The 26628-nt window shown below is 39.1% G+C and overlaps 1 protein-coding gene across 2 annotated transcripts in view; it reads left to right on the forward strand.

Annotated features, from left to right (window-relative positions):
* Positions 1 to 26628, forward strand: part of frmd3 (FERM domain containing 3) — a 56327-nt gene that overhangs the window by 17318 nt on the left and 12381 nt on the right. The window contains exons 2-11 of one of the 2 annotated variants that reach the window (XM_026186563.2): positions 2583 to 2687; positions 4265 to 4307; positions 8985 to 9066; positions 11579 to 11676; positions 14584 to 14707; positions 16512 to 16599; positions 18499 to 18587; positions 20035 to 20098; positions 24558 to 24646; positions 26217 to 26291. In XM_026186563.2, coding sequence (XP_026042348.2) covers positions 2583 to 2687; positions 4265 to 4307; positions 8985 to 9066; positions 11579 to 11676; positions 14584 to 14707; positions 16512 to 16599; positions 18499 to 18587; positions 20035 to 20098; positions 24558 to 24646; positions 26217 to 26291 — 857 coding nt within the window. The remainder of the gene's footprint in view (positions 1 to 2582; positions 2688 to 4264; positions 4308 to 8984; positions 9067 to 11578; positions 11677 to 14583; positions 14708 to 16511; positions 16600 to 18498; positions 18588 to 20034; positions 20099 to 24557; positions 24647 to 26216; positions 26292 to 26628) is intronic. The other variant, XM_026186565.2, reaches the window with a different exon arrangement.

A 26628-nucleotide genomic window follows, 5' to 3' on the forward strand; every position in this document is an offset into this window, starting at 1 on the left:
TAGTAGTACATATAACAGTGTGTTTGCTGAGTTGTTTACTGAGACATGCAGCATGACTCACTAAGAAATGTATTTAAAAGGTTGTCTTGGCAAAAACATTACAGTATTTACAGAATTCAACATATGAACAGGAATTAATATTTGTGTAAAACTGAGGATAAGTGAATGCAACGCCAGCAAATGAACTGATTTCACAGTTTGTGGCATGCTGCAGTGATGATAATGATGCTTTGATGTACTTAAAATAAAGGCTGTAGATGCTGTGTAACTTCTAGGCATATAGTATTAGTACAAAATATTTGCATGGGCTTTGTGCCTGGAAAGAAATTAATTTTTAATTGAGAAATGGTTTTGGGTTTTTTTGGGGTTTTTTTTTGTCTACCTACAAGCAGAAAACACATATAATATAAAAAAAAAAAGACACACAATTGCCTTTAAGATTTACATTAGATCAGGAAGATTAAAGGCACAACCTTAGATTTCAGTAAAAAAAAGAAAAGATATTTATTTGTAACATTAGTGCACAAAGCAATTAGAAACTCCAAGCAGCTACATTACTGCACCGAAACTGATGAAATAGTTGAGAGCTGATGGAGCAACCAGATGGAAAATGGTCCATGCTACTTTTCTTTGCAGACTTTGCACTGTAGCTCCAACAATGTGGGAAAAAGAATAATGAGGAAAATCAGAGCAGGAAAAATTTCCTAAATAGTGCAAAAAAAAGAAAGCTCTGCTTTCTTAAAGATTAAAATCCGGTCAAATATATGGGACATCTGAGGCTTAGGGCCGTTAGTCTGACAAACAATCAGCCGTGCAAATGTGCTGAAAATGTGCTTCTGTTAAAGCCATTTAACAAAGTCAGCTGATGTCAGCCACTACACTGCATTTCACTTGCAAATCTCTGAAAATAGAAATAAAGAGCAAAGCTAACGACCTTACCTTGGCTGCTGATGAGGTGCTGTTCATACTGACCACTGCTGATGAAGCAGCCACTGGACAGAAAAGAGCACCATAAGGATATAGGATGCTCTTATAACCTTTGAAACAGATCATTCTCAATCCAGATGAACTTTATTTTTATCATCCTTTATTTATCCAGATAAAAGCCTCATCGAGATTAAAAACTATTTTTCAAGCGAGACCTGGTCAAGCCAGAGGGAGCGGGACTTTGTTAGTGCAGCTGAATAAATTTTAGAAGTAACTGACACACAGTCGTGCTTTTTAACGTGTGAGTGTGCTGCTTACTCAGTGCACAAAATGTAGCCGTCCTTAGCACATCCATCTGTGCAATCACGTGAAATATGTTAATGCATTTTTGCTTTTGTGCAATTTTTTTGCTATATTCAATAAGACTGTATAATATGTCCCTTAACTAAGAGTCTAATTCATTTAGAATTAAATGGAATTTCAACGTTTTTCACCTAAAATTCCAGCATAATTAAATTCACCTGGTAATAAAAATAATTCTAGGTAGTGCATAACTAGGAATGTTAAAGGAAGTGAGACACAAATTAGACTGAAAGTTATATTAGGAAGTGCTATAAAAATCCAAATTCCCAACTAAAGTTTCCTGATTAGGCGATGTGCTGACAGGCAGTTTTATTGATGAGATTTGGTCAGCTGTGGGTCTGACTGTATGTGATGACGCTGATGCTTCCCGGGTGATGAGTAAATTCCAGTCTCAAGGGCAAAGACATGATATCTGAGTGAATCAATCAGTTCTGCTAAACCAAGCACAGAATCCACCTCCTTCAGCAGGTTATAGAGCAGTTATAGGACACACACACACACACACACACACACACACACACACACACACACACACACACACACACACACACACACACACACACACACACACACACACACACACACACTCAGAGCTGGGATCTTTGATGCACATAATATTAGCTTCAGTCAAGAGGTTAAAGGTAAAAATTAAATGTGTACTTGTTTTGATATGTATTTCCTTAAATGAGCTAAAAAGCATAATTTTTTTTAAAACTGCTCATCCAACTGTCCCAGCTGACATTTGGTGTCAGGTGTGGTGTAATCTAGACGGTTTGGGCAAGTACAATATAATAACAACAAAAACACTGTCTATAAAATAGGCAGACAAAAAGCAAATCTTTAGACTTTAGATATATCCAAAGTTATAGAGAATGCTAAGGCGTAGGCAGGTCAGTACACTCAGCAGGAAAATCATACTGAGCATCTGAATGAGTAGATACTGACTAAGCAGCTGGCATTAAATGCAGGGTGCTTATTGATTACACAGTGTTAGGTCCTGCAAATAGACTGTATTTATTGGCACATTAGGAGGCCGTGTCCAGAACACCATCATAACAGATATGTCAGCAGCAAGGGACCAAAAGGGTGCTGACATATTTCTTTCCATTAACATGTTTCACCGTGATGAAATTATGAGAGCATCAGAGGAGTATTACCCATGAGGGTTCATTGTGGGCACAATGCAGTCATGCAGCATCTATCAGACTGAGCTCAGAGGTTTATGGTTTTTATCAGCATAACTCAAAAGACGGGTCACGTGTCCTAAACCGATGCGCTTTATTTCTTTGCAGAGAGACACCAGAGGCCAGTTCCTGTTGGACCATGTGTGCAATCACTACAACCTGCTTGAGAAAGACTACTTTGGTATTCGATATGTAGATCCCGAGAAACAAAGGGTAACTATGATACACACACACACACCTGTCCGTGCACACTGCACACACCATAACCATGGTATCTGTTATCATTTTCATTACCAATTGAGACTAGTTTGTACAAAGGATCAGGAAAAGCCTGTCATTTATTCCCAGAGCCCAGATCTTTTGTTTGTCCAAGTGAAGCCAAACTGAGGTGGGGACATTAACTAGATGTGGATTTATCAAACCAAACATGCATTTTCCTTGTAAAACCTAAAATAAAAGTTGGAAACACTAATGGTAAAGCATAAAGGTGTTACCAGAGTTTTCTTCTTTACCAGAGGAGTGATCACAGGACCTACACAGCCGGTCAGAGCAACGCTTATATTTAGAGAAATGTATGTTTATGAAAAGTGCTTTCAAACCGCATTTTTCACTTTTTACTGAAGACTTCAGTCTATAAGTATGTGGTTAGTTTTCCAACAGCCACATCTTAGTAAAGTGGGGATTTATGATTCTGCTGAAAATCTGCTTCATAACCACAAAGCCCTCTGAAACACTATGCCTACCCTACCCCTACTGTTCAGCACCACTGATTGCTCATGTGCATTTCTGGTTACTTTTTTGTAATAGTTTTTGAATCTATCAGTGAGAGAATAACATTTATCATCTCAGTATTAAGGATAACAATATATATCAATATAACGACTCACAAATGTCAGCAGATACCTGGACGGAGAGTGCTATCGTAACTGACGTAGGAGAATGTGAAAGGAAGTGGAAAAACCAGACCCTGGGGGCACAAGCACAAGCATAAATGCCGGCAACGACGTCTGCCACGTCGTAAGGTTTAAAAATATACCAGCAGAAGTCTAAATCAGGCCTAAGGTGCAGCATCTTTTTCTCTGCAATCTTTGAGGAGTCTCCTTCCTCTAAATCTGGCTGCTCTTTTACCCCGGCTAACAAATTCTTCTCCTCAATTTAGAAATTCCACTTATACACAGCACTCAGCTCATTACGGCAGAATCACACCTACTAACAGGAAACAGTGGCAGTGAGTCAGCACAGGCAAAGTATGAATGTTGAATATCAGTCTGGAAGCAGCTGATACATTACATTACAAGTTCAAGTGCCAAATAATAACAAGATCAGTCTCCATATTTCAAACAGCCCACACAAAGAACAGACCAGACGCTTGATCGTAGCAGAAGCTCAGCTAGACTGTTTTTTTTTCTTAATGCAAAGCAAGGAAGGAAAAATAAGGGAAAATGTGTTTTAAGACAAACTGAACATGCAGTGTCATGCAGTCCAGAAACTGTAACATAATACTTTGAATTGTATGCTTTTGACAGTAAGATGGATCAAAAAGGTCAAATTTGGTTCTATTCAGGAATATAAGATCATCATGTCTCCCTAAATCTCTAAATCAGTCTCTTAAAGTAATAATGTAGTAATAATCTTTTTTATGACAGTTTAAAATACCAGAGATCTACCAATGATACAAATGAGATTTTCTAAGATAATTTTTGAATTAGCTCTCAATCCAGTCCTGTAGTTTCTTTAGTATAAATTTGATTATTTTAGGGTAACATTTTTGGTCTTTCTCTCTTTTTCAGCACTGGCTGGAGCCCAATAAACCCGTAGTGAGGCAGATGAAGTGTGAGTGCCCTTTCTGTTTCCATTTCTGTGTCAGCATGTGTGTATACAGATGCAAAGCATCATGCATGTGTCTGTGTATTTGCGAGTGTGAGTGTGTTTTCTTATGCCGTGCATTTGTCTCAGAGGGTCACTCTGGTGTGAGGGGTCAAGCATGGCAAACAAGCCGACACCACCACAGGGACTCTAACAAGGCCATAACATCGTACGCGCAACATTGTTAAAGTGACGGGATAGGAGTACAAAAAAATCAGTTTGTTATTAATTAAAAACAGATACATTTTATTTGTTTATGTAATAATAATTAAAAAAAACCATTTAGATAATCTAGGTTTAAGAGTTTTATCACCCACCCACCTGTGACAGAGTCAGGCAATGTTGGACATGAGTTTTTCCTCTGAAGTCCCGCAGGGAGACCAATGGAGACACAATGAAGACAGACAAAGTGACAAGAGAACTGTTTCTCAGAAACACAAAAAACTGCCAGAGGGACAAGTGGCCTAAAAAGGAAAAAAGTCACACGTTGCAAAGACGTTGCAGCGGAAGACAAGCTTATGAGAGTACAAAAACAAGTAAACAGCCTGCCTGCCTTATGTGCAGGCCTCATTCAAAGCTTCATAACAATCACCACAAACCGGAAAGATATTTTTACTTTCCATCTCCAGAAAAGGATGCAGATTTTATCTGATTACTTTATTTGTCTGTTTTGTTGTCCCATTTTTGACTATTCTGTTTGTTTAACAAGTCCTTAGGATAATGCGATGTAAGACAAAATTCATTTTCTGGATGTATCCATGTAAGGTTTACCGAAATGAAATATGCAGTGACATAGGTACACGTATACAACACCTCATTAATACAAATATCTAATGAACCAATCACATAGCAGCATTTAGGCATGTAGGCATGCTCAAGACAAGTTGCTGAAGTTAAAATCGAGCTCTAGCCTATTACACATAGAGACACTGAACCATCAACACTCACATTCACACCGATGGGCAATTTAGAATCACCAATTAACCAAACCCCACTAGCAGCAGTTCTCCGGGCAAAAATTCTTTGTTAATGTCAGATGCGACTAATTTGAGGTGATAGGAAGGGAACTCAAATAACCGCTAGTGAAACAATCTAAGCAGAAGAGCATCTCTGAGCACACAACATGTTTATCTTAGAAGCACATGGGCTACAGCAGCAGAAGATGCCTTTCCTTGACCCTTCCTATCTTCTGGAAACAGGACACTGAAGCTAAACTAAACTAAAACGACAAACTCAAAGAGAACTGGGGTTGTACCTGGTGTGGTCTGCTGCTGCTCTAGCACTGAATACTACTTCTGTCAGCTAAGATTAGGAAACTGGGGCTACAATTTGAACAAGCTCACCAAAATTGGGCAGTAGAAGATTGAAAAAATGTTGCCTGATCTGAAGGGTTTTAATTTCTGCTGCAACAACACTGACATGGTAGGGTAGAATCTGGAATAATAATATCTTTCATCATTGTGAGTTTTAAATCCAGTAGTGCAATATGGATGAAAGTTAATAAAATTGCATGAAAAATTAAGCATGTTTTGAAAACAGAAGGGTCCATCACAGTACCCAATAAAGTGCATGGGTGTGTTTCACCCTCAAAGAGAAAACAGATTCACTTAAGGAAACGAGAAGCGATGGAGACACAAACACACCAGATTTTTTTTATTTATTTATTTTTACCAGGAAACTGCAGCTCTAGTTGTGTCTGGGCTTCAGTTTAGCTCAATGTTTGTTCCATTTGATTAGGTTTCATGGCTAACCTTTCTATTTGGCTTTAGGGAAAGGTCAAGTTTTCACATTTTCAAGGTCACCAGAGTGGCATTTAATGTGTCCCTGGAGGCTACTTTTACGTTGTAATAAGAGTTACACAAACAGCCCGAGGGGTTGTTTTCAAGCTGAGCACAGCCTCCTTTCCCCTCTTGATGTTTGCCTCTGATAGATTTGGCCAATGTTTTTTCAGTATAACTATAATAACCTTGAGAATGTGACACATATAATCATACAATCTAAGTACCCTAAAAGAGGACACAATACAAAGGTGAATAAGAGAGTGGTACTTGTTTTCACCTTTGTTTTCCTTCGTTTCCACTTACTCTTTCACATCTTTACATTTCTATCTTGTGTTGAAAGATTGCAGCGGCTTTCCTCCGACCCTCCTTTTCTTTCTGTGTCTCAGTCTGAAGTTCACTAACCCTTTTAATGACTGTCCTGTTCTTTCTGTCCTGTTATAAATTAATAAAAGAGCTATTAGCGAAGTATTCTGCTCCATCGGAACATGTGTGAGATGACAGAAGGGGGAGGCTGAGGATATCAGTGAAAACTGGAAGGGAGAGAGAGGGAACAAGGGGGGAAAAGTACTAAAAAGAGACAGTGATAGATAACGTAACTAAAGAAAGAAGAAAAATAGAGCGAAAAGAGGAGATTGGAGAGACGGTTTGAGATGAGAGAAGCTGACAGAGTGAAAGAAAGAAAACGAGATTAGAGGGGAGTTGTTGAATAGATCTGAGTTGCACTGACACATCAGTTCCCTGTGGCAGGATTTACTCCCAAATTAGGTTTCAATGTGTGCGTGCACTTGTGTTTTATTTCGTCTTTGTGCATCCCAGCTTACGTACGTTGGCAAACATCACATTTGCACGGCCATGTCTTTCGCGCACAATTCACTTTCTCTACAATGTTTTCCAAAAAAACCTCTTCGTCCCTTAAGCTTGAGAAATAATTATAAGCAGCTCAAGTTCTTTGGGAGCGGGTGGGAGGATTGGCTCTTTCAAATTGCTCAGCATGTATTATGTAGATGTGTGCTGTTTTTCATAGCCGGATAATACCGCAGAGGATCCTGCCATTAAAGGGAGAGTGGTGAGGGCACTCTGGATGATTTCTATCCCATGTGAAATGATACTTTCTTCCTCCTTGATGTTGACTTCAGAATGCCTATCAGATACTTTTGCATCTTTGTTTTAAGCGTCTCTTTGCCTCATCCTCTTTGAAATCTCTCCATGTGCACTCAAAATAACTCACATGTGCACGTGTGTAAACTTCGCCTGTGAGAACAGCAAAGACAAAACAACTCCTTCATTTTTCTAAGATTTGTAGCGTATGAAGCACAGGTGATTCAGCTGTTATGTTGGATTTATTTCTCGTGGTTTAAATGTCTTTCTGTAAACCATCCCTGCTGTTTTATAGCTGTTAATTATATAATAACATATATATATTTTTTTCATCTGCTGACTTTTTAGTCTATAATCACCCAAAGAAGGTCAAAGTTTCCATTTCTTTTTTTTCATTCCCTTTTCCCAAGTTTCATTAATAGCCTTCAACACTTTGTCACTAGCAAAGGCCTGAACCCGGAGGCACATTTATGGATATGAACTTAAAAAACCCCAAACTTTCAAATATTAGCTTTCAACATTCATGTGTCAGAGAAGGCAAATTCGAGGCTACAGACCCTCTATAATGGATATGGACCCCGTGGCGTCTGTAACCATAATATTAGATTTTCTGACATAGTTCACAGGCTACAATTTTTTCCACTCTCAAAATTGGCAAAGAGTACCCTCAAAGCAAGCAAATGTAGAAAACCACAAAATTGGATTGATTGTGTCCATCAGAAAATTCTAATTGCAAAGCTGCCACACAGGAAGTGACATCAAATCTCCGCAATGCTTTGATCTACGCTTTGAACCAAACATGGAGTGAAAATTTTATATCGAGCAAACAAAATTCTGGCATTTGATCACTAGATCCTCAGACCAAAGCTATCAGTTAACTGTTTAACTGTAAGTAAGTGCCAAAGACACCAAATGGGAGTTGAGATGGGTAAAGGGTCCTTTAAGATGTTTTATTTCTTTAATAACCAAAATAAAATAAATTCAGACTTCAAAAAAAAATCTTATCTGTGCTATTTTCACTTCAGGAAGTGTAAATTATTTATAATGCATTATATACAATTACTGTATATAATTAAATCTGTTGCTGTGTATGATGGTTTCCTCTCAGTGTTTCGGTGTTTTGGTGTTTGTATATCTTGTAAATGTTCTAACTTCACAGGGTAAACATTGAATATGTTTATAAGCAGATGAGCTGTGTGAGACTTCAGAAGGGAGTTGAAGCTATCGCTGTCATTTGATCCAAACCCTTCAGCCTGTTATTGAGTATATGTGTGTGTGTCTGTGACCGCTTATGTAACCTTGTGTATGTATGTTACGGTGCATATTTAAATACTATTCAAAGCACAAATCCTCTCCTAGAGATATGAAATGCTTTAGGACTCAGATCAAAGGAGAAGAAACAGACCCCAGTTCAAGTGAAGCACATGCCCATGTGTGTGTGTGTGTGAGAGAGTAATTACTGTAATTATGAGGTGACTAATCAGTATTGGAGACATGCTGTGGTTTCTGTTTTTGTCCCCAGCTTCTTCTTCTACATAATCTTCATGGCTCCTCTGTCCTCTCTTCCCCTCATTTATCTTTCCTCTTCTTTCCTCTTCTTATCTGTTTCTTAAAATCTTCTACTTTCCTTCTGATTCCCTTTATCATATCTGTCAAGCTTATCTCCTCTTTTTTCCTCCACGTTCTAACAGCCTTTTAACTTTCCTTACAGTTTCTGGTCTCTCTTAGTTTTTCCATCTCAACATCGTGTCTTTCTTGTCTCCAGCAGCTCAGCAGCCGTACACGATGTGCTTCCGGGTCAAGTTTTACCCGCATGAGCCAATGAAAATCAAGGAAGAACTCACCAGGTAAACAAGCACTGGCAATGGCGTATGAGTGACAGAGAAAGAAGGCAGGCTGAGAGAAAATGTAAAGTATTTCGGAGGATTTTCATGGACAAATATCTCTAGAGAGAGGAATTGAAAGAATTGAAAATATCCAGTGAGTTGAAGTCAATATGAAACAAAGCCTCTGAAAAATGTATTTGCCATGCAGAATTAAGGAAAGTCCAACTTGGTACTAGCAAGCTATACCTAATAAAAATATGTTAGTGACAGATGAAGACATTTGGCTAATTTTGTCTGACTGATTTGTCTAAAAACAGACTATTATATGACTTATAAAACTATTTCAGTATGCGTTATTAAATGTTCTCAAGTGATTGATTACTTAAAGTTGGGCATTGACTGAACACAGTGCAAACACACCGGTGTTATACACTGAGCCAGACGTGAAGGCTCTCAAAACTGTAGATGAGCCCATGAAGATACTATATAAGTAAACAAACTAAATAAAAGATTTGGAGAGAGTCTGCTCCACCACCAGCGCCACCTCTGCCAAAACAGAGCCAAACACACAAAGCTTCTCTCAGGCGCAGTGATAATTAGAGACACTCACCCAGCAGGGACTTGTGTTCTCTGCCCTACGTCTTACCAACTCTGCTTCTCTTTATCAGTCCTAATTTTCTCTTCAATTCCTCCATCCATTCACTTCCATCCTTTTTCCTCTCTGCCTTCGCTTGTTTTTTTTTGTCTTTCCGCCCCCAGTGTCTCCTCCCTTCCTGCTGTCGATCGTTCTTCTTCCTCACTGTCATCTCCCCCTCCACCCTCAGGTGTCTCTTCACACCTTTCAAGTCACGTTTCCGCGTCTTTCTGTCCTATATTTTTGTCTTGAGCTATTTTTGGAACCTATCCCTCTTTTCTTGCCTAATTTCAACTTAGCTGAATTCTGCTTCAGTTTTTCTCCAGATGTATTATTTATTAGCTCTTCCTCCCTCTGAAAGAGCTGCGTGTCCATTTCTGTTCATTCACGTGTCCTAAAGAAACAAACAACCTCTTCTTAGAGTCCTAAGGAAAGGCATCACACTGGCACACTACTTATAAGTTTGAAGTGGAAGATGAAGTTGAGATGAGTCGGAAAAGTTCAGAAGGAAATGCAGTCAGTAATAAAATCCTGTCGAGTTCTCAATATGGAGTTATGTCTGGGAGCAATTTTTTTCCCATCATCAAAATCCCCAAACTTTTAATGGTAAAATGTGCCTGCTCCAGTTTGCAAGATGTAATTTTAACTCTTGTATATGAAGCACTACTGAAGATAGATGAAAAAGTTAACCCACTGTTCTATAGATCTGTAATTATTGATTATGGTATTAGGTGTTTGGTACCTCACATTACAGATATTAATTGCTAACAGATGTAGTTTTTAGCACAGCAGAAAAGTGCATAGGGACTTCTTTTTTTTGTTTTTAATTAAATATGCAGTTCAGAGTTCACCAAATGCTGACTGTGTGTCTCTGTTCATTTTCATACACAAATATTTCACAGTGCTGGAATTAAAGGGCAAAGTCAGCACTTACTCGTTATCTAAGGATTTTACAGAGTCAGGCTGACTATATTACTTATCTAGCCAATATAACACACATGAGTAATTTTAACATTATTTGTGTAAAAGAATGCACTCACATGAAGAAGTTTGACACGTTTTGTCAATTATTTATACTATATTGACATTATTCATTCATACTTGCAAACTAAAGTATATAAAGGTGCTCTTTTTGTAGAATTTAAATTGATCTCGAACATTTATCTTCATGCAGAATAACGACATCATTTCTGTGTTTAAGTGTGCACCAAATCTTAATCTGGATTTTTCTATGCTTAAGTCATTTAAGAAACCTGAAAAGCAAATCTGTGTACGCAGACATTCTGACTCAATGTCCTAAAATAAGAGGAAGCACAAAGAAAGAAAAATTATCTAAATGTAGATCATGGTGTTTATTTATAGAGTCAGCAGCACTATAAATAAAACTATTTAGCTACAGCAGCAGGGTTTTCGCTCCATTCAATCTTTTATGCTTTGCCTCTCCTGTGTCTTTCCCTCAATGAAAAACAAGTTTGATGAGTCAGTTGACTCAGTGGTGACGTCCCAACTGGAAACTCATCTGTTCCCCACTTTTTTTTTGTCTTCACGCTAACACGAGACAAGTCTGCATGTCAGTAGCACTGAAGGTGTTTCCATAGTAGCTAAAGTACCACATTCTGCTGGTGAAGATGTATGTTGCCATAGTTATACTTTCCTTAACTACCATGGCAACAGTTTCAGATTGTTATTTTCTCATTGGGTGGTGAATTTTCATCCAAACTATTTGGAAATAGAAATTGTGAAAGCGGGGTATTGGTTCCCCTTCATAATGTGAGCAGTGGCTTTATATAGTATATTGTAATTAAACGTCTTTTATTTATTTGATTTATTTTAAATAAAAATCTGTATTTATGCTATAAGAATTTATTTCTGTAACTTTATGCATGCATGTGCATCCAGGTATCTCCTGTACCTTCAGTTGAAGAGAGACATCTATCATGGTCGTCTACTGTGTCCTTTTGCTGAAGCTGCATATCTGGGAGCCTGCATCATACAGGGTGAGGACTTACTCATAGTGGATGTATTAGAGATGTAGCCAATATTTCACAATTACATCCTTGGTGACATGTTGGAGTTTTAAATGAAAATCACACATATACATTTACACAATTTAATTTGTAAATTATAAGGGCTGCTATTACTGAAATGACTGAGCTGCTTGGGTTGTGGCTGTAATAAGAATAAGAATAAGGATAATATTTTCTAGCCTTTTCCAGAATGCACATTTGCAAAGTGCTTCATAATTTGAATAGAATGAACACATCAAATTAAGTTAAGAAACTGTAATTACAAATTTGAGTTACGGTGCCTGAGCTGTTGACTCTTGACAATGAAATCTGTAGTCTGTAGCCTCAAATCAAAAGTAATCAGCTGAAGTCCGAAAGCACAAGCTGTAAAATAACTACTAACAAATCACTGTTTGTGCCTGCAAATGCATTTATTTCCTTATTTAATCCATATTATTTAAATATTAAATAAATTAAATTAAATCAAAATTTGAATATAGTCCCAAATCACAACAACACTAAGATAATACCAAGAAAATAGAGAAAACCTCAACGATGATATGACCCAATATAAGCAAGGGCTTTGGCAACAGTGGGAAGGAAAAACTCCCTTTTAGCAGGAATAAACCTCAGTGAGAGTAGGCCATCTGACATTATCCGTGGGGGTGAGGTGGAGGAGATACTGTTTATTGATTGTAAATATCCAACTACCCACCAACACCACACTATCTAATGCTAGTTTGTCTATCTGATGTTTTTATCATCAGTGCTTTTTAATGTCATTTATAGAAAATCACTGACAAACACAATTTTAACATGTAAAATCAGATATATCAACTGTAGTCCACATGTTTGCAGGTTTATCATTTTCTTCATTAAGCTTGAATAAACAAGCTCATTGCAAAGAACAAACGTTTAGGAAATTTAAAAATGATGCCAACTAAAAGTAAAATACCTCTTTTAGGTTACTGAAATAACTTTATAAGTCAAAGTGATGTTTTAAGTTTGTTTAATTCAAGATTTCTATTCTGAAATACCCATGTGCTTTTTTTTTAATTTACATTTTGCTGATTTATAAATACTTGTCTTATTCAAGCATTTAAAAAGTTCAGCTAACTGTCATTACTATGTATAGTTACGCAGTCTGTTAATCTAGCGTTACAGAATTATAGTTTTAAATTTGAGCATCCTCTTGCACTGTGTTGGGTAAAATTCAACACTCAGTTAATTTAATGTGCTTAACTGTGTATTTGAACCAAACAATGATCTTACCTAATTATATCAAATGTAACTGAACTTTCATCCAACCTCTGTGTAACCACAGTCTAACCCCTGTTTGACTAAGTTTGTCCTCATTAACCGGCTGCATTTCACAGCATCACACTGTCATTATCCTACTTTTTTTTTTAAAAAGTAGATGTATGTGGACTACTGGGAAAAGGAATAGAAGAGATTTTTTTCTACAGTCAATTAAACGTAACCGTTTAATGCTGAATCACAGCGCAGAGCCACTTGCTTTAATATGGATTAAGAAAAGAATTAGCTGGGCTTTATCATATAAATGAACCCTTGTGGCTCATACACAAATCCTTGAACTGTGCTAACACCCTCTGATTGGCTCATATCCCCAGAGAAGAGAGTGTGACTGGTTCACTTATCTCAAAACAGAGCATGTCTGCAGTGTATCATTGGCTGCTCTGATTAACTACGACAGGTCTCTGTCCTACTTTGTCAGGGTGTTGATTATAGAGCTGGGGAATAGTTTGAGGATTATTGTTTAATTAAACTCCAGGCAAGTTTTTGATTAAACCTTTATAAAGATACTTAATTAAGATATCATTAAAAAAATAAATTAGTGGATTCAATGAGCACAACAATGATCTGTTATTTGAGTCAATTGCTCATAAGTATCTTATTCTGTGGAAATAAAAAAAATTAATAAGGGAAAGATCTGTCTTTGGGCCTTTGTCTTAATTTGAGCAACCAGGAAATTTGCTGATGATACAAAGCTGTTTAATATTACAGCGGGCATTTTGTACTTGGTGCTATATGAGCTTTCTATTTTTCTGTGGGGGAAAACTGGAAGTTTTTTAACCCTAACTGTTAATATGGTCGTAGCCAGAGCAATCGTGGCTCAAGAGTTGGCAGTTCGTCTTGTAATCGGAAGGTTGCTGGTTCGGACAGTCTCAGTCATTGTGTTCTTGGGCAAGACACTTCACCCGTTGCCTACTGGTGGTCAAAGGGCCCGGTGCTGCCAGTGTCCTGCAGCCTCGCCTCTGTCAGTGCGCCCCAGGGCAGCTGTGGCTACAATGTAGCTTGCCATCACCAGTGTGTGAATGGGTGAATGACTGAATGTAGTGTAAAGCGCTTTGGGGTCCTTAGGGACTGAGTAAAGCGCTATACAAATACAGGCCATTTACCATAGCCGTTAGTCCAGCCACCCGCTGCACTCATGGTGTCACAGCTATTCTAACACTTTACACACAAATACAAAACAGGCATGTGACCATGCCTAATAATAGCTTGCAGTCTATAACTGTTCTGACCCAGCCATTTGCAATCCTACAATATAAATATAGAAGCAGTTGCATGTAAATGGAATAAGTACTATAAAATTAAAGTTACAAATTACAAGCTTGCTTAATATGCAACGTTCAAGTTGAGTAAAGCTTATTTGCAAAATAAAACATCTTTCTTTATTTAATTTTGCTTTACAATGCAGTTTTTATGTTAACCTGAGCAACATGACTACTAATTGTAGCTTCATACTATATATGCAGTCAAGGTGTGTTAAATTAGTTCTTTCAATAAGTTAACAAACAATGTATACCCATTTCCTGATGTATTTGACCTATTTTCAGATAATATTTTTACTGAAATCACCCTTTCTCTTTATAGCTGAGCTTGGGGACTATGACCCAGAGGAGCACCCATCAGACTACATCAGAGACTTCAAGCTGTTCCCTAAACAATCCCTCAAACTGGAGAGGAAGATAATGGAAATTCACAAGAATGAGCTCAGGTGAAAGACTAATATATATATTTTTTGTCTCGTGGTTTTGCTGTTTGTCTGGAGAAGGCTTTTTTGGTCTATTGTGGGCTTTTTGGGGGTATTGTTATCACCTCGCCAGGCAGACAGGCAGTGTGTACAGCCAAGTTTGTGAATGTGATAGCTCGATGATAAGGCAATGTAGGATTTTTGAATTAATTGAGCTTTGGCGCAGCTACTTTTTTGAAGATCTTGAGAACACAATAACAAGGTGATGAAGGAGTTGCACATTTATACCATAGGTGCATCTACTAGGAGGCTGAGGGATAGCACTAGCGGCCGCCAGTACTTTTTTTATTGTTGTACCGTTTGATGTTGGTGGCAGGTGCTATGCTCACTCCTGTGATCTGTGTTTTAAAACAGGCTGCTGAGACAACTGTCTACACAGCAGACAATAAAATGCTGCCTTTCTTTCTGGTTAGACACAGAATTGTGTGATACCCAGAGATTTAAGCTTCATTGCACTGGAGAAGGTATTCTCAGTCGAGATTTGTTTGAAAGTAAATAAAAACATCCATTAGCTTAGAGGAATGAGCATGAATTATTTATTTCATGCTCCGTTTAGACACCTTGCTTGTTACTACTACAGAATTAAAATTTTGATGAAAATCACTCATCCCTGATAAATTTGATCGTCTTGTGTTCTTTTGCATATGAACAAAAGCTAGGCATTCTGGGTACCACAACTGTATCTTTGAACCCTTATTCGCCTCTTTTCAACCATGTGATTACCTTTCCTGAAGGGAAAATGGTTCTGCAATAAAGAATAGTTTGAGTAAAGAGTCATTAAAAAAGCATGTACTCAGTAGATTGACTATGTACTCTACAGGTACAGAATACGTTTCTACATTACATGCAGTACTGTATACATAAATCCCCTCTCCTGGGTTGTTTGTGTGTTGCTGCAGCGATTAATAATGTCGTGACCGTCACACTTAACAGTGATTATAAAACATCAAAGACAAATCCTTCATTTCCCACAGCACAGAGGCAGATGATGCCAAGTGCCCTCTGTCTGGCCCGATGGGTACGACTGACAGGATTAACAGCATGTTGATCAGTACTGAGCTGTACAGAGACTTCAGGTGATTTTTGAATGGGAAGCACTCTGTCTGCAAGCTACATTTCCACAGGCATTCTGTAATGGTTTTTATGCTTTCCTTTATCTGCACAGACAGATCCAATATATGCGTGTGCAATTTTAAAGTTGATTTATATGTCTGGAGTCTTGAAGTGAACCAGTGTACCACACTCATTTTCCTAATTTGCAGCACTTAGACTAATGAGCAAGTAAAGCATTAATGCCCCCCCCCCCCCCCCCCCCCACAACCCTTTTGCCTGGTTTGTTATGACTGTTTCCTTTTATAATAATAAGAGATAAGTGTACTCACTTTAATTGGTTAAAAATTCTGTAATACTTTTATTTAAACTGATATTGTCTAAATACTGTAGACTTAGTACGACAAGCAACCTTGTCCTTGTAAAAGAAACTAGCCTAGCAGTGGAGGGTTAGTGCTGTTCTTTCTGGAGAAAAAATAGCAATCCTTAGAATAAAAAGTCAACGCAAATTTGTTCACAACCAAACTCCCTAGATATTGACCTTTAAATCTCAAAACTCTAATAAGATAATTGCATGTATTGATTTTCTATCTGGTTGTATCCGACATTTAAGTGAAATCCAATTGAAAGTAATCCAACATAGGAACACCTTAATAACATATTCTTCAGTCTGTCAGTGTATAAAGTTGGGTCTCTCCTTTCCTCTATTTTCTATCAGGGGCCAGTGTGCTGAACTAGCAGAGCTGAACATGCTCCAAAGGGCTCACAGTCTTGAAACATATGGAGTCGACCCTCACCCATGCAAGGTAACGTAACTGGAGAATATATACAGTACACAGTAGCTTTACACATAATGGGTTACGCACTGATTTCCACACAGATGGCTTCATGTGGGTGTTATACTTTCCATGCACACAAGCATGTGCGTATCCACTTGTGTTCGTGTGATTTCGTCATCATAGGGTGTTGCGTGTTCCATAGACTGTATATAAAAGATGGATGTAGCCACCGTGTCATATGTTGATTAGTGAGCTCCCGTTCTAAAGCTTTGAGGTGAGTATTTTTGCCATCTAAAAAGCTAGTGCTGGATATGACTGTGAAACCACACATTCATTGACTAATAATTTCAGATGTACAGCTCAACAGCCAGTGAGTATAGTTTTCCCATTTTAATAATGACCATAAGTTTTTAGAAAAGAAAGTAATATTTTATTAAGTACAAGCTTAAACTAAGGGTTGAGCTCATAAAGTCACGAGAAAAGGGTTTGCTGAGCTGACAGAGCAAGAGAGCCAAGGGCTGTTTTCCCAAAGACTTGTATACACCCAGAAGTGTTTTTGCACCAACATGAGGCGCCCCCTGCTGGCCATTAAAAACTATGCACGTTTTAAGGCAATTATGCATTGGATGAACTTTTCAGATGCAAAAGCTACATTCATCTCTTTTGCACACAGTCTATGGTTGGGCCTGTGCAATTTGTTGTGACCTTATAGACAGATGGTACATACTGTATTTTATGGACAATCACACCAGCTGTGCAGCTGGCAAAATTAACCAGCCCAGGACACAGATTAAGTAAGTGTCCAGATGAAAATATGGAGGTTTTGCAAGAAAATAATATTTTGCCGACAGCTGTCACCAATTAATAGCTCTCCACACTGGTAACCCACTGCTACTACTACTACACGAAAACACCGTTGCACACACGTGTTGCACCGACGCAAGCTAGCAATTCCGTAAACATCTCTATTGCTCAAAAAAGAAACAGCTCCATCCAGTGGCGTGTCGCATTATAGCACCTGTCTACCTGGCCTCACATACTTGCTCCAAGCAGATTAGGAAATAATTTAAGGCCAAGAGCTTATGTGTAATTTACGCTATCACATCCAAGCCAGCTAGTTAATGTTCCCTCCTTGAAAACTAAATAAACTAGGTCCATAAAGAAGCCACTGTTCTGAGGACACAGTGACTTCACTGACTGATCAGAGACCACCATGGTTAGTCAGTGTCATTGATTTGTCTTTCAGCTTTAAATTGCTAAAACTAAACTGTACTATCAGATATGTTACACTTGCTATTCTACTTCATTCTCCTGTTACTTGTTTCTTTGTTTCTTGTGCTATCCCAATAGATTGAACAGACTGCATCTGATAAAGAAAAACAATATTTTACAACTTGCTCATGGCTCGCTCTCATCCTTTCTGTTCATCTTCTGCCAAGCTGAAGTGTGAAATAGGGACATCCTCTTGTGAACAGACAAATCAAAGGATACAAAGCAGATTAACAAGATATTTAAATTCTGTCTAGTGGGAAGGATCCCCTTTATCTGTTCCACTCTTGTCTGGCAGGCTTTTTTTAAATTAGTTTGCTGGAAATAGCTGTTACTGCGAGTACTGTACTATCATGCACATGCAGATCTATGGAGATAAAGTAAGTAAGCACTAAGATGTGGGAAGCACACAGGGGAAAGGGAGGGATTTATATAAAGATGAATACAAATTTAGAGATTTACTGATGATTAATGATGTGGAAGTTATTATTTTGATTTTTCCTCACTACATCAGATTTAGTCCATCAGTCGGTATTTTAACTGCCTTGTTCTTGATTAATTAAAAAGTTTAATGACAAACATGGGATTTTGTGCATCAACCAATGAGGTCATAGATAGTCCACTTGCCTTACATGCTGTGATATGTGTTTTTTTCAGGACTTTACAGGCTCTACTGCCTTTCTTGGGTTCACAGCCACAGGTTTTGTGGTCTTCCAGGGAAACAAGAGGATTCACCTCCTCAAATGGTAAAAACATCAACCTGTAAAAAGCTTCTTTTGGCTGCTCCCTTAATCACAGGTTGTCAGCACAGCAGAAGGCTCCACATATTTGATTTGTTAGATTCTTACACCAGACGCCCTTCCCTTCACAGCATTTAACGGATTACCGTCTCCAGTCTCGAACTGGGAGTCTTTTGTATGCTGGGAAAAAAGCAAACCACTACAATGTGTAGCCACAATTGTCAATCATTAAACATAAATATTAAATGTCTAATCACTAACAAAGCTAACTGCAGAAAACTCTATATTTATGCTTTATCGCTGAAGTATTGCTAAACTTATAATTTTTATTAGAAGCAAATTAAAATAATCATCTCTAACTTTTCCTTGCAGGCAGAACCATTTGTTTATTTAAACATGACATCTATAAGATTATCTTGCTACAGAGTGTTAAAATACACTTTCCTATAGCCATGCTTTCCTTAAGCAGCAGTTGTAGTACCTCCATATTCATAGTTTTAAACAAAAGTTCATAAGAATAAGGAGAAAAATGTAGTTTATCTATCAAAAGTAATAAGAATTGATAGTGTTATTTTAAACTATGCACCATTGGTAATTAAACTGATAAAAACACACAATATTTTTTGAAATGAGCTATGTGTGTAAAATTTTTTTTAAAAAGAATATGAACGCAGCCCAACAAATGGCAGTGCAATGAACTTTGCACTTTAATTTGCAAAGTCATCGCGTTTAAAATAGTTGCAGCTTTATAGGAACTCTGCTATCTTTTGCCAATGAATGGCATCACGTTGGCAATTACCTGCAATCTGTTTGTGATACTACAGCGAATAACTGTGATAAATGGCGATAGATGGCGATTTAATGGCAAAATGACGTAGGCGCTTAGCAACCTTAGTTTTATATAGAAATATAAAAAGAATACAACCAGCTGACAACCAGCTGAGTCAAGTCCTCTGTTGCTAAGAGATGCGTTGTAAGCAAGTTCTGCTCATCAGTGCAGACTTACGCAGATTGATTGCAATGTGTTGCCAATCTGTTCGGCTGCAGTTATTTGCAAATCCTACCAAACTTTCTGAGAGTGAGTGTAATCACTTCAGACTGTGATGCTGTTTGTTGGTCTTAAGGAGGTTGCCTACCTAAAGGTACTATTCTAAGTTGCTCTACTTGTACCTGGTTAACAGTTATAGGCCAACCATAGTACAAATATACATTTGCTCCTTTAATCAAAGTTTCTTTTAACCCAATATTTCTTTTAACTGGCATTTTTTTCTCTATGACATCAGCAACTGGAACTTGTGTTGCTTGGGTGGCTTCTTGTGAAGACATCTTTACAATGACACAATCAATGACAGCAGAACTTTAAATGTACTTAAAGCTTTAAGTTTAGCATTTAGCCTATATTTAACTCTCATCTGCAGATATTTCAAAGTCTTAACTCTGTGTTTGTTTGCAGGGCTGACGTTAGCAAGCTGAAGTTTGAAGGAAAAACCTTTTACGTCATTGGCATTCAGAAAGAGGTGAGCGAGGTGTCTCTAAAAGGTTAAAAATGATGACTCAAGTGAGATGTGCAGTTTCCTCCATGTCCTGGTGATGAATTGTGCATTTTTGCACCAAAGTAATCAACATCCTGCTGACTTGTTAGATATAAACTTCTAACATGTGTTCATTACTTATTACAAAGGCAAATGTTGCACAGTCAGACTGCAGAATTTGAGATCAGTTGTGTGTTAGTGACTGTTTGCCAACCCTGAGCAAAACGGACGTCCTTCATTCTCTTTCCTCCTTCTTTCCTCCTTCTCCCTCCCCTTTCCCCCTATCCTCATCTGTGTAATGGTTTTGTCAGATAAATGTGCTAAGTGACTGTACTGTTTGTTATCCTGTCCACCATCACACACACTGTATATGTGTGTCGCTGTTTCAGATCTCCTTAACAGGCAGGATTCACTGTAACAGGATGGTGGGTGTGTTACAACCTCCTAATTCACATTATGTGCTGACTGTGGCCCAAATATTAGACTCCTTCACTGCACCGCATCCCTAACAAAGATAAACTACAATATACAGTGGGGCAAAAAAGTATTTAGTCAGCCACCGATTGTGCAAGTTCCCCCACTTAAAATGATGACAGAGGTCAGTAATTTGCACCAGAGGTACACTTCAACTGTGAGAGACAGAATGTGAAAAAAAAATCCATGAATCCACATGGTAGGATTTATAAAGAATTTATTCGTAAATCAGGGTGGAAAATAAGTATTTGGTCACCTCAAACAAGGAAAATCTCTGGCTCTCACAGACCTGTAACGTCTTCTGTAAGAAGCGTTTCTGTCCCCCACTCGTTACCTGTATGAATGGCACCTGTTTGAACTCATCATCTGTATAAAAGACACCTGTCCACAGCCTCAAACAGTCAGACTCCAAACTCCGCCATGGCCAAGACCAAAGAGCTTTCGAAGGACACCAGGAAAAGTATTGTAGACCTGCACCAGACTGGGAAGAGTGAATCTACAATAGGCAAGCAGCTTGGTGTGAAAAAATCAACTGTGGGAGCAATCATCAGAAAATGGAAGACATACAAGACCACTGATAATCTCCCTCGATCTGGGGCTCCACGCAAGATCTCATCCCGTGGGGTCAAAATGATCATGAGAACGGTGAGCAAAGATCCCAGAACCACACGGGGGGACCTGGTGAATGACCTGCAGAGAGCTGGGACCAAAGTAACAAAGGTCACCATCAGTAACACACTACAACGGCAGGGAATCAAATCCCGCAGTGCCAGACGTGTTCCGCTGCTGAAGCCAGTGCATGTCCAGGCCCGTCTGAAGTTTGCCAGAGAGCACATGGATGATACAGCAGAGGATTGGGAGAATGTCATGTGGTCAGATGAAACCAAAGTAGAACTTTTTGGTATAAACTCAACTCGTCGTGTTTGGAGGAAGAAGAATACTGAGTTGCATCCCAAGAACACCATACCTACTGTGAAGCATGGGGGTGGAAACATCATGCTATGGGGCTGTTTTTCTGCCAAGGGGACAGGACGACTGATCCGTGTTAAGGACAGAATGAATGGGGCCATGTATCGTGAGATTTTGAGCCAAAACCTCCTTCCATCAGTGAGAACTTTGAAGATGAAACGAGGCTGGGTCTTCCAACATGACAATGATCCAAAACACATCGCCCGGGCAACAAAGGAGCGGCTCCGTAAGAAGCATTTGAAAGTCCTGGAGTGGCCTAGCCAGTCTCCAGACCTCAACCCCATAGAAAATCTGTGGCGGGAGTTGAAAGTCCGTGTTGCTCGGCGACAGCCCCAAAACATCACTGCTCTGGAGAAGATCTGCATGGAGGAATGGGCCAAAATACCAGCTACTGTGTGTGCAAACCTGGTAAAGACCTATAGTAAACGTTTGACCTCTGTTATTGCCAACAAAGGTTATGTCACAAAGTATTGAGTTGTATTTTTGTTATTGACCAAATACTTATTTTCCACCCTGATTTACGAATAAATTCTTTACAAATCCTACCATGTGAATTCATGGATTTTTTTTTCACATTCTGTCTCTCACAGTTGAAGTGTACCTCTGGTGCAAATTACTGACCTCTGTCATCATTTTAGGTGGGGGAACTTGCACAATCGGTGGCTGACTAAATACTTTTTTGCCCCACTGTATGACATGGTGTCTCCAAACTGAAACAGAAAGCAAGTACTAACTTTCAAACAGTGGATGTCTTGCATTTGGGACACATGCTTCATCTGGTTGCTTGATGTTTATCAACCAACAGAGCTGTGGTAGATTCTGAGCAGCAGTTTCAGTGCCTCGTCTATCTGCATACTTTATTTTTTCAGGATTTACAACCGATGTGCTCTTTACCTTCAGTCTGCCTGAAGCAGCTCAAAAACACCTGCAAATCCTTGCAGCTAAAGCCATTTTGCTCTTAAATCTACCAATCAGCCAATCGATGAGTGTCAAAGCTGTTGTCTTCATTACAGAAGCTCAGTTCCGCTCTTTCATCGCTGCTTAACTTGTCAGTCTGTCTGCCTTGTCTGTCTGTTCGGCTCCTCGTGAAAGGCTGAAGATGCACTATTATCTCTGTGTTTCTGTCTCTTCTCTCTGTGTGTAAACATAGTCATCTCTGGTGAGTAAATACAAGTAAAAACAATCTTATCTTATCTTATCTTAAAAACAGTAGCGCAAATCGTTGTTGTATTTAAGTCCTCAATTTGACACCTTTACCCGCAGCCCTGCCCTCACCTCACTTTATGATTGGAGGAACCTTTTATCCATGTTTTATTTCTTTTTTCATGATATTGTCATTAAGTGTTGTTTGTCTGGTGTGTTATATAAAAGTTCTCTCTGCTCTCATTTCATATGATCGCAGTTCTTCTGTGGCTTCCGTCCCCGTCTTGTTCACCATGTAATCAAATTCACCCTCTGACTTCCAGTGAACTATAGATTAACATGCAATGTTTCGCTGCTTAATCTATAACTCTATCCATGCCTCATTCATCTCATTCAATTTTTTCATAACCGTTTCATCCTTTTGATTGTGTGGGTGTGTGTGTACTTTATTTATGTGAGGATTTGTGTATTGATGCTTGTTTCCTGAATTTTCCACCATGTGGCAGGTCACTCCTCACTCTTCCCTCTCCTCTGATTACCCAAACCTACCTGTCCCACTTTGAGCTGATTGCAGGTTATATAGATGAAACACTTTTATGAGATCAAAGTCACAAATTCTTGGTCAGCTTCTTTTTGGCTGACTCAACAGTTAACTCCTAACACACAAGCATGGCTTACCCTGTGCATGGACCTCAGTTTCATAATCAGCTGTGATATGTAAAGAACAAAAAAGACTTACTTCAGTTTCCAAGGTTAGCTCAACTACTGTACATCAAATCCCATTTGATTCAATTTGTTTGGATGAGCAGTTCTAGAAAAACCTTTTTTCCCCAAACAAGCGTGTTTTTGAACAACCCATCTGCCACTCGATCAGGTGTCACAACGCACCGGTGAACGCACAGCAACGACCGCATAGGTTCTGCTGATGTAGGACGCCGCCCTGCTGTGCGTTCATGCATGTCTGAAAAGCATGTTGCAGAGAAGTGGTTGCAGCTGTAAAAGGCTGTATTTGAACCACGATCGTGCTCTTTTAATAAACCTAATTGGTCCTTTACTGTAGGCACACAGAGTAAATAGCATCATCTTTATTGTAGTTAAATACATTTCTGACATCTGAGTTGATTTTTACGTTTTAGAATGTACAATTTCGGTCTCTTCCCCTCAGTGGATGATTTTTTTCAATTAACTCTTTTTTTTCCCCCAAAAAAATCCAAGTCAACGCTTTTGCACGTCAGCCAAAGTGGGACCAAAGGCAGATTAACACGCAGTCCTGGAGCCTTCACACACCTGTGAACACACACATGGCAACTGAAGCACATGTGTGTAAATCACACCTGCATACCTAATATAACTGATATGTGACAGTTTGGGGGCTGCGCAATATAGCTGATGAAGTGGGCACAGACTGGACCCTTTCACTGCTGTCAACTTAACAGTGAAGTGTTTTTTATTTTAACAGACACTTATAGCGGTATAATATCATATTCTGTTACAGTATCTCATTCTCATGTTATTGATTTCATTGCTTCGTCTCTGCCTCTATCCTCTTTGCTGAACAGTATTGATCTGGCGTCCCACGTTCCCAGACTTGCAGAGCCAGAGACTAGATGTTTCCGGGAATAAATCTCTCCTCTTAGTCCATAAAAACCCATGTTCTGCCTTTTAATGCTGAGCACTGTGACCGAATGACTTTATCTTGCCAAGCTTACAGCTTAGGGTCTGTGGGTCAGCATTTTGCACAGCTCCCTCACATTACGTTCAGCTCTTTTCTTGTCCTTATTCACAGTTTTTTCTTTTCCAGTAAGCTCATTTCTCATCCTCACTGTCACTCTTTCTGTCTTTGTCCTTTTCTGTGTAGAAGAAGCTGGTGTTGACATTTCACACCTCGACCCCTGCAGCGTGTAAGCACTTATGGAAGTGCGGGGTGGAGAACCAGGCCTTTTACAAGTACGTCTGCACACACACAAACACACACACAAATTCATTTTTATTTTTATTGAGTTCTTCCTGTAACTGCTGAGACTGTGCAGGATCAGCTTACACCAAAACCCCGAATCCAGTAGGAACGTTTTGAGCTCTTATATCGAGCCAAGATTTTGCTTCACTTCAAAACCGACTTAATTTTAGCACATTATCTCCTTAATTTACTCCCAGTACTGCAAGGACATGTCGTCGTCCTTCACTGGGGAGCAGCTGATTGCTCCAAGGCCATTGATCTCATCTGCAAAGACTATTGACCCCACTGGCACGGAGGGAAGGGAAACAAGGTTCATGACAAGACAAGATGCTAACATCTATGTTCATTAATGTAATCGAGAATCAAATATAGTGGGCAAGCACAACAGATCTGCTCCCTTTTGTCAATCCCAGTTCAGTGAGAATATGAGGAGAGCAGACTGATGAATATAAAACAACCGAGATGGAAAAACACAAGAGGATGTCACATCTGCAATGTAAAATTTGCACAAAATAACAACCCAGGATCTTCAAGAGATCCTGAACCGTTCATCTTTTCCTATCAGCTTCACACTTATTCATCATTCCTCAACCAAGATGGCTATTCTTCATTTAAGGTTGTTCCTGAGCTTGATATTAGCAGTTGGATCTTTTGCTCATGTCTGAGAAGATGAGCCGTGTGAAAAGAAAAGGAAGAGGCACCAAACAGCAAAGTGCGTGTGGGCGTGGAGGGGGATAAGAAGGCTCAGCGGCTCTGAACAGCTGGTCTCATTTGATGGAGAGAGGTCAGGCTGGAGGAGATGAGATTTTCCAAAGGTTTGACGCAAGAACTGGAGGCTGCTTTGTGACGGATTTCTCTACGGTGGCCTTCCTCCTCCACACTGTCAGTCAATCTGAAGGTCTCCCGCTCTCTCTTAACTGCAGGCATTCTTCACTTTTCACATGCTTTTCTCTCTGCCTTGCTTTATTTTATCAAGAGGCACCATACATGCAGACAATCTTACAAAAGGAAGACATCGTTATGAATTTGTAAAATAGCCCTTGCCCCATACAACCCTGAATACTGACTTCCTAATGACAGCAGCTCATGTGTCTCTAAAAGGCGGACTGAGATGGAGTGGATGTCAGCTCGGATGTCAGACAAGCATCAGAGCCGCTAAATCAAATCAGAGTGAATTGAGTTTGTGAACGGCAGCCAAGCAGAGCTTTTCCAGCATATGGTGTCTCGTGCACGAAGGAGAGCAGACATGTGTGTGTCTGTGCTCTAGCTCCTTCTCTGCTGCACTGGAGTCTGGTTTCACATGATAAATTATATAGAATGAAACATGAAGGTTTGACCTCCAGCCATAAGCTTTTAAAAAGACACACTGTGCTGTAAGCTTGTTGAGAGGCTACTCTGTGTTCTGCGAGAAAAAAAATTAGTGAAACATTATTGTGATGAGAGTTTGAGCCTTTAAAAATCTGTTATTCTGCTACGACATGTGTTAGTCAGGGTTCAGTGTGCAAGGCTGCTGTACACGTAATGTGTCTCTTTTTGTTTCTTCCTTTCTTTGTCTGACAGGTGTGCAAAGTCAAGTCAGATAAAAACAGTTTCCAGCAGTAATATCTTCTTCAAAGGCAGCAGGTTCAGATACAGGTGAGGTGTATTATATGATTAAAGAAATCATAAGGAATATGTGCAAAGAGAATTGGGAACAACAGAGATGAGGGGGGTATGGTACATTTCAAGCACTGAAATGTAAAGAGTTAATTTTGTGTAAAAGTGTACAGAGTGTTTCGGTCCTGCACATTGTCACCTTACTCTTTACTAACAGCAGCATCATCTTACCCCATGCATTGTTGCCAAAGTGACAAAAATGGATGGAAAATTAGATCATCAAGACACCAAATAACCAAGATGGGAGTTCTCGTCATTGCACATCAGCACCTACATCCTGGTTTCTATGATTTACTGACTCTAATATCACCGGAAA

The sequence above is a fragment of the Astatotilapia calliptera genome, chromosome 12, assembly GCF_964374335.1.
Source record: "Astatotilapia calliptera chromosome 12, fAstCal68.1, whole genome shotgun sequence".
NCBI lineage: Eukaryota > Metazoa > Chordata > Actinopteri > Cichliformes > Cichlidae > Astatotilapia > Astatotilapia calliptera.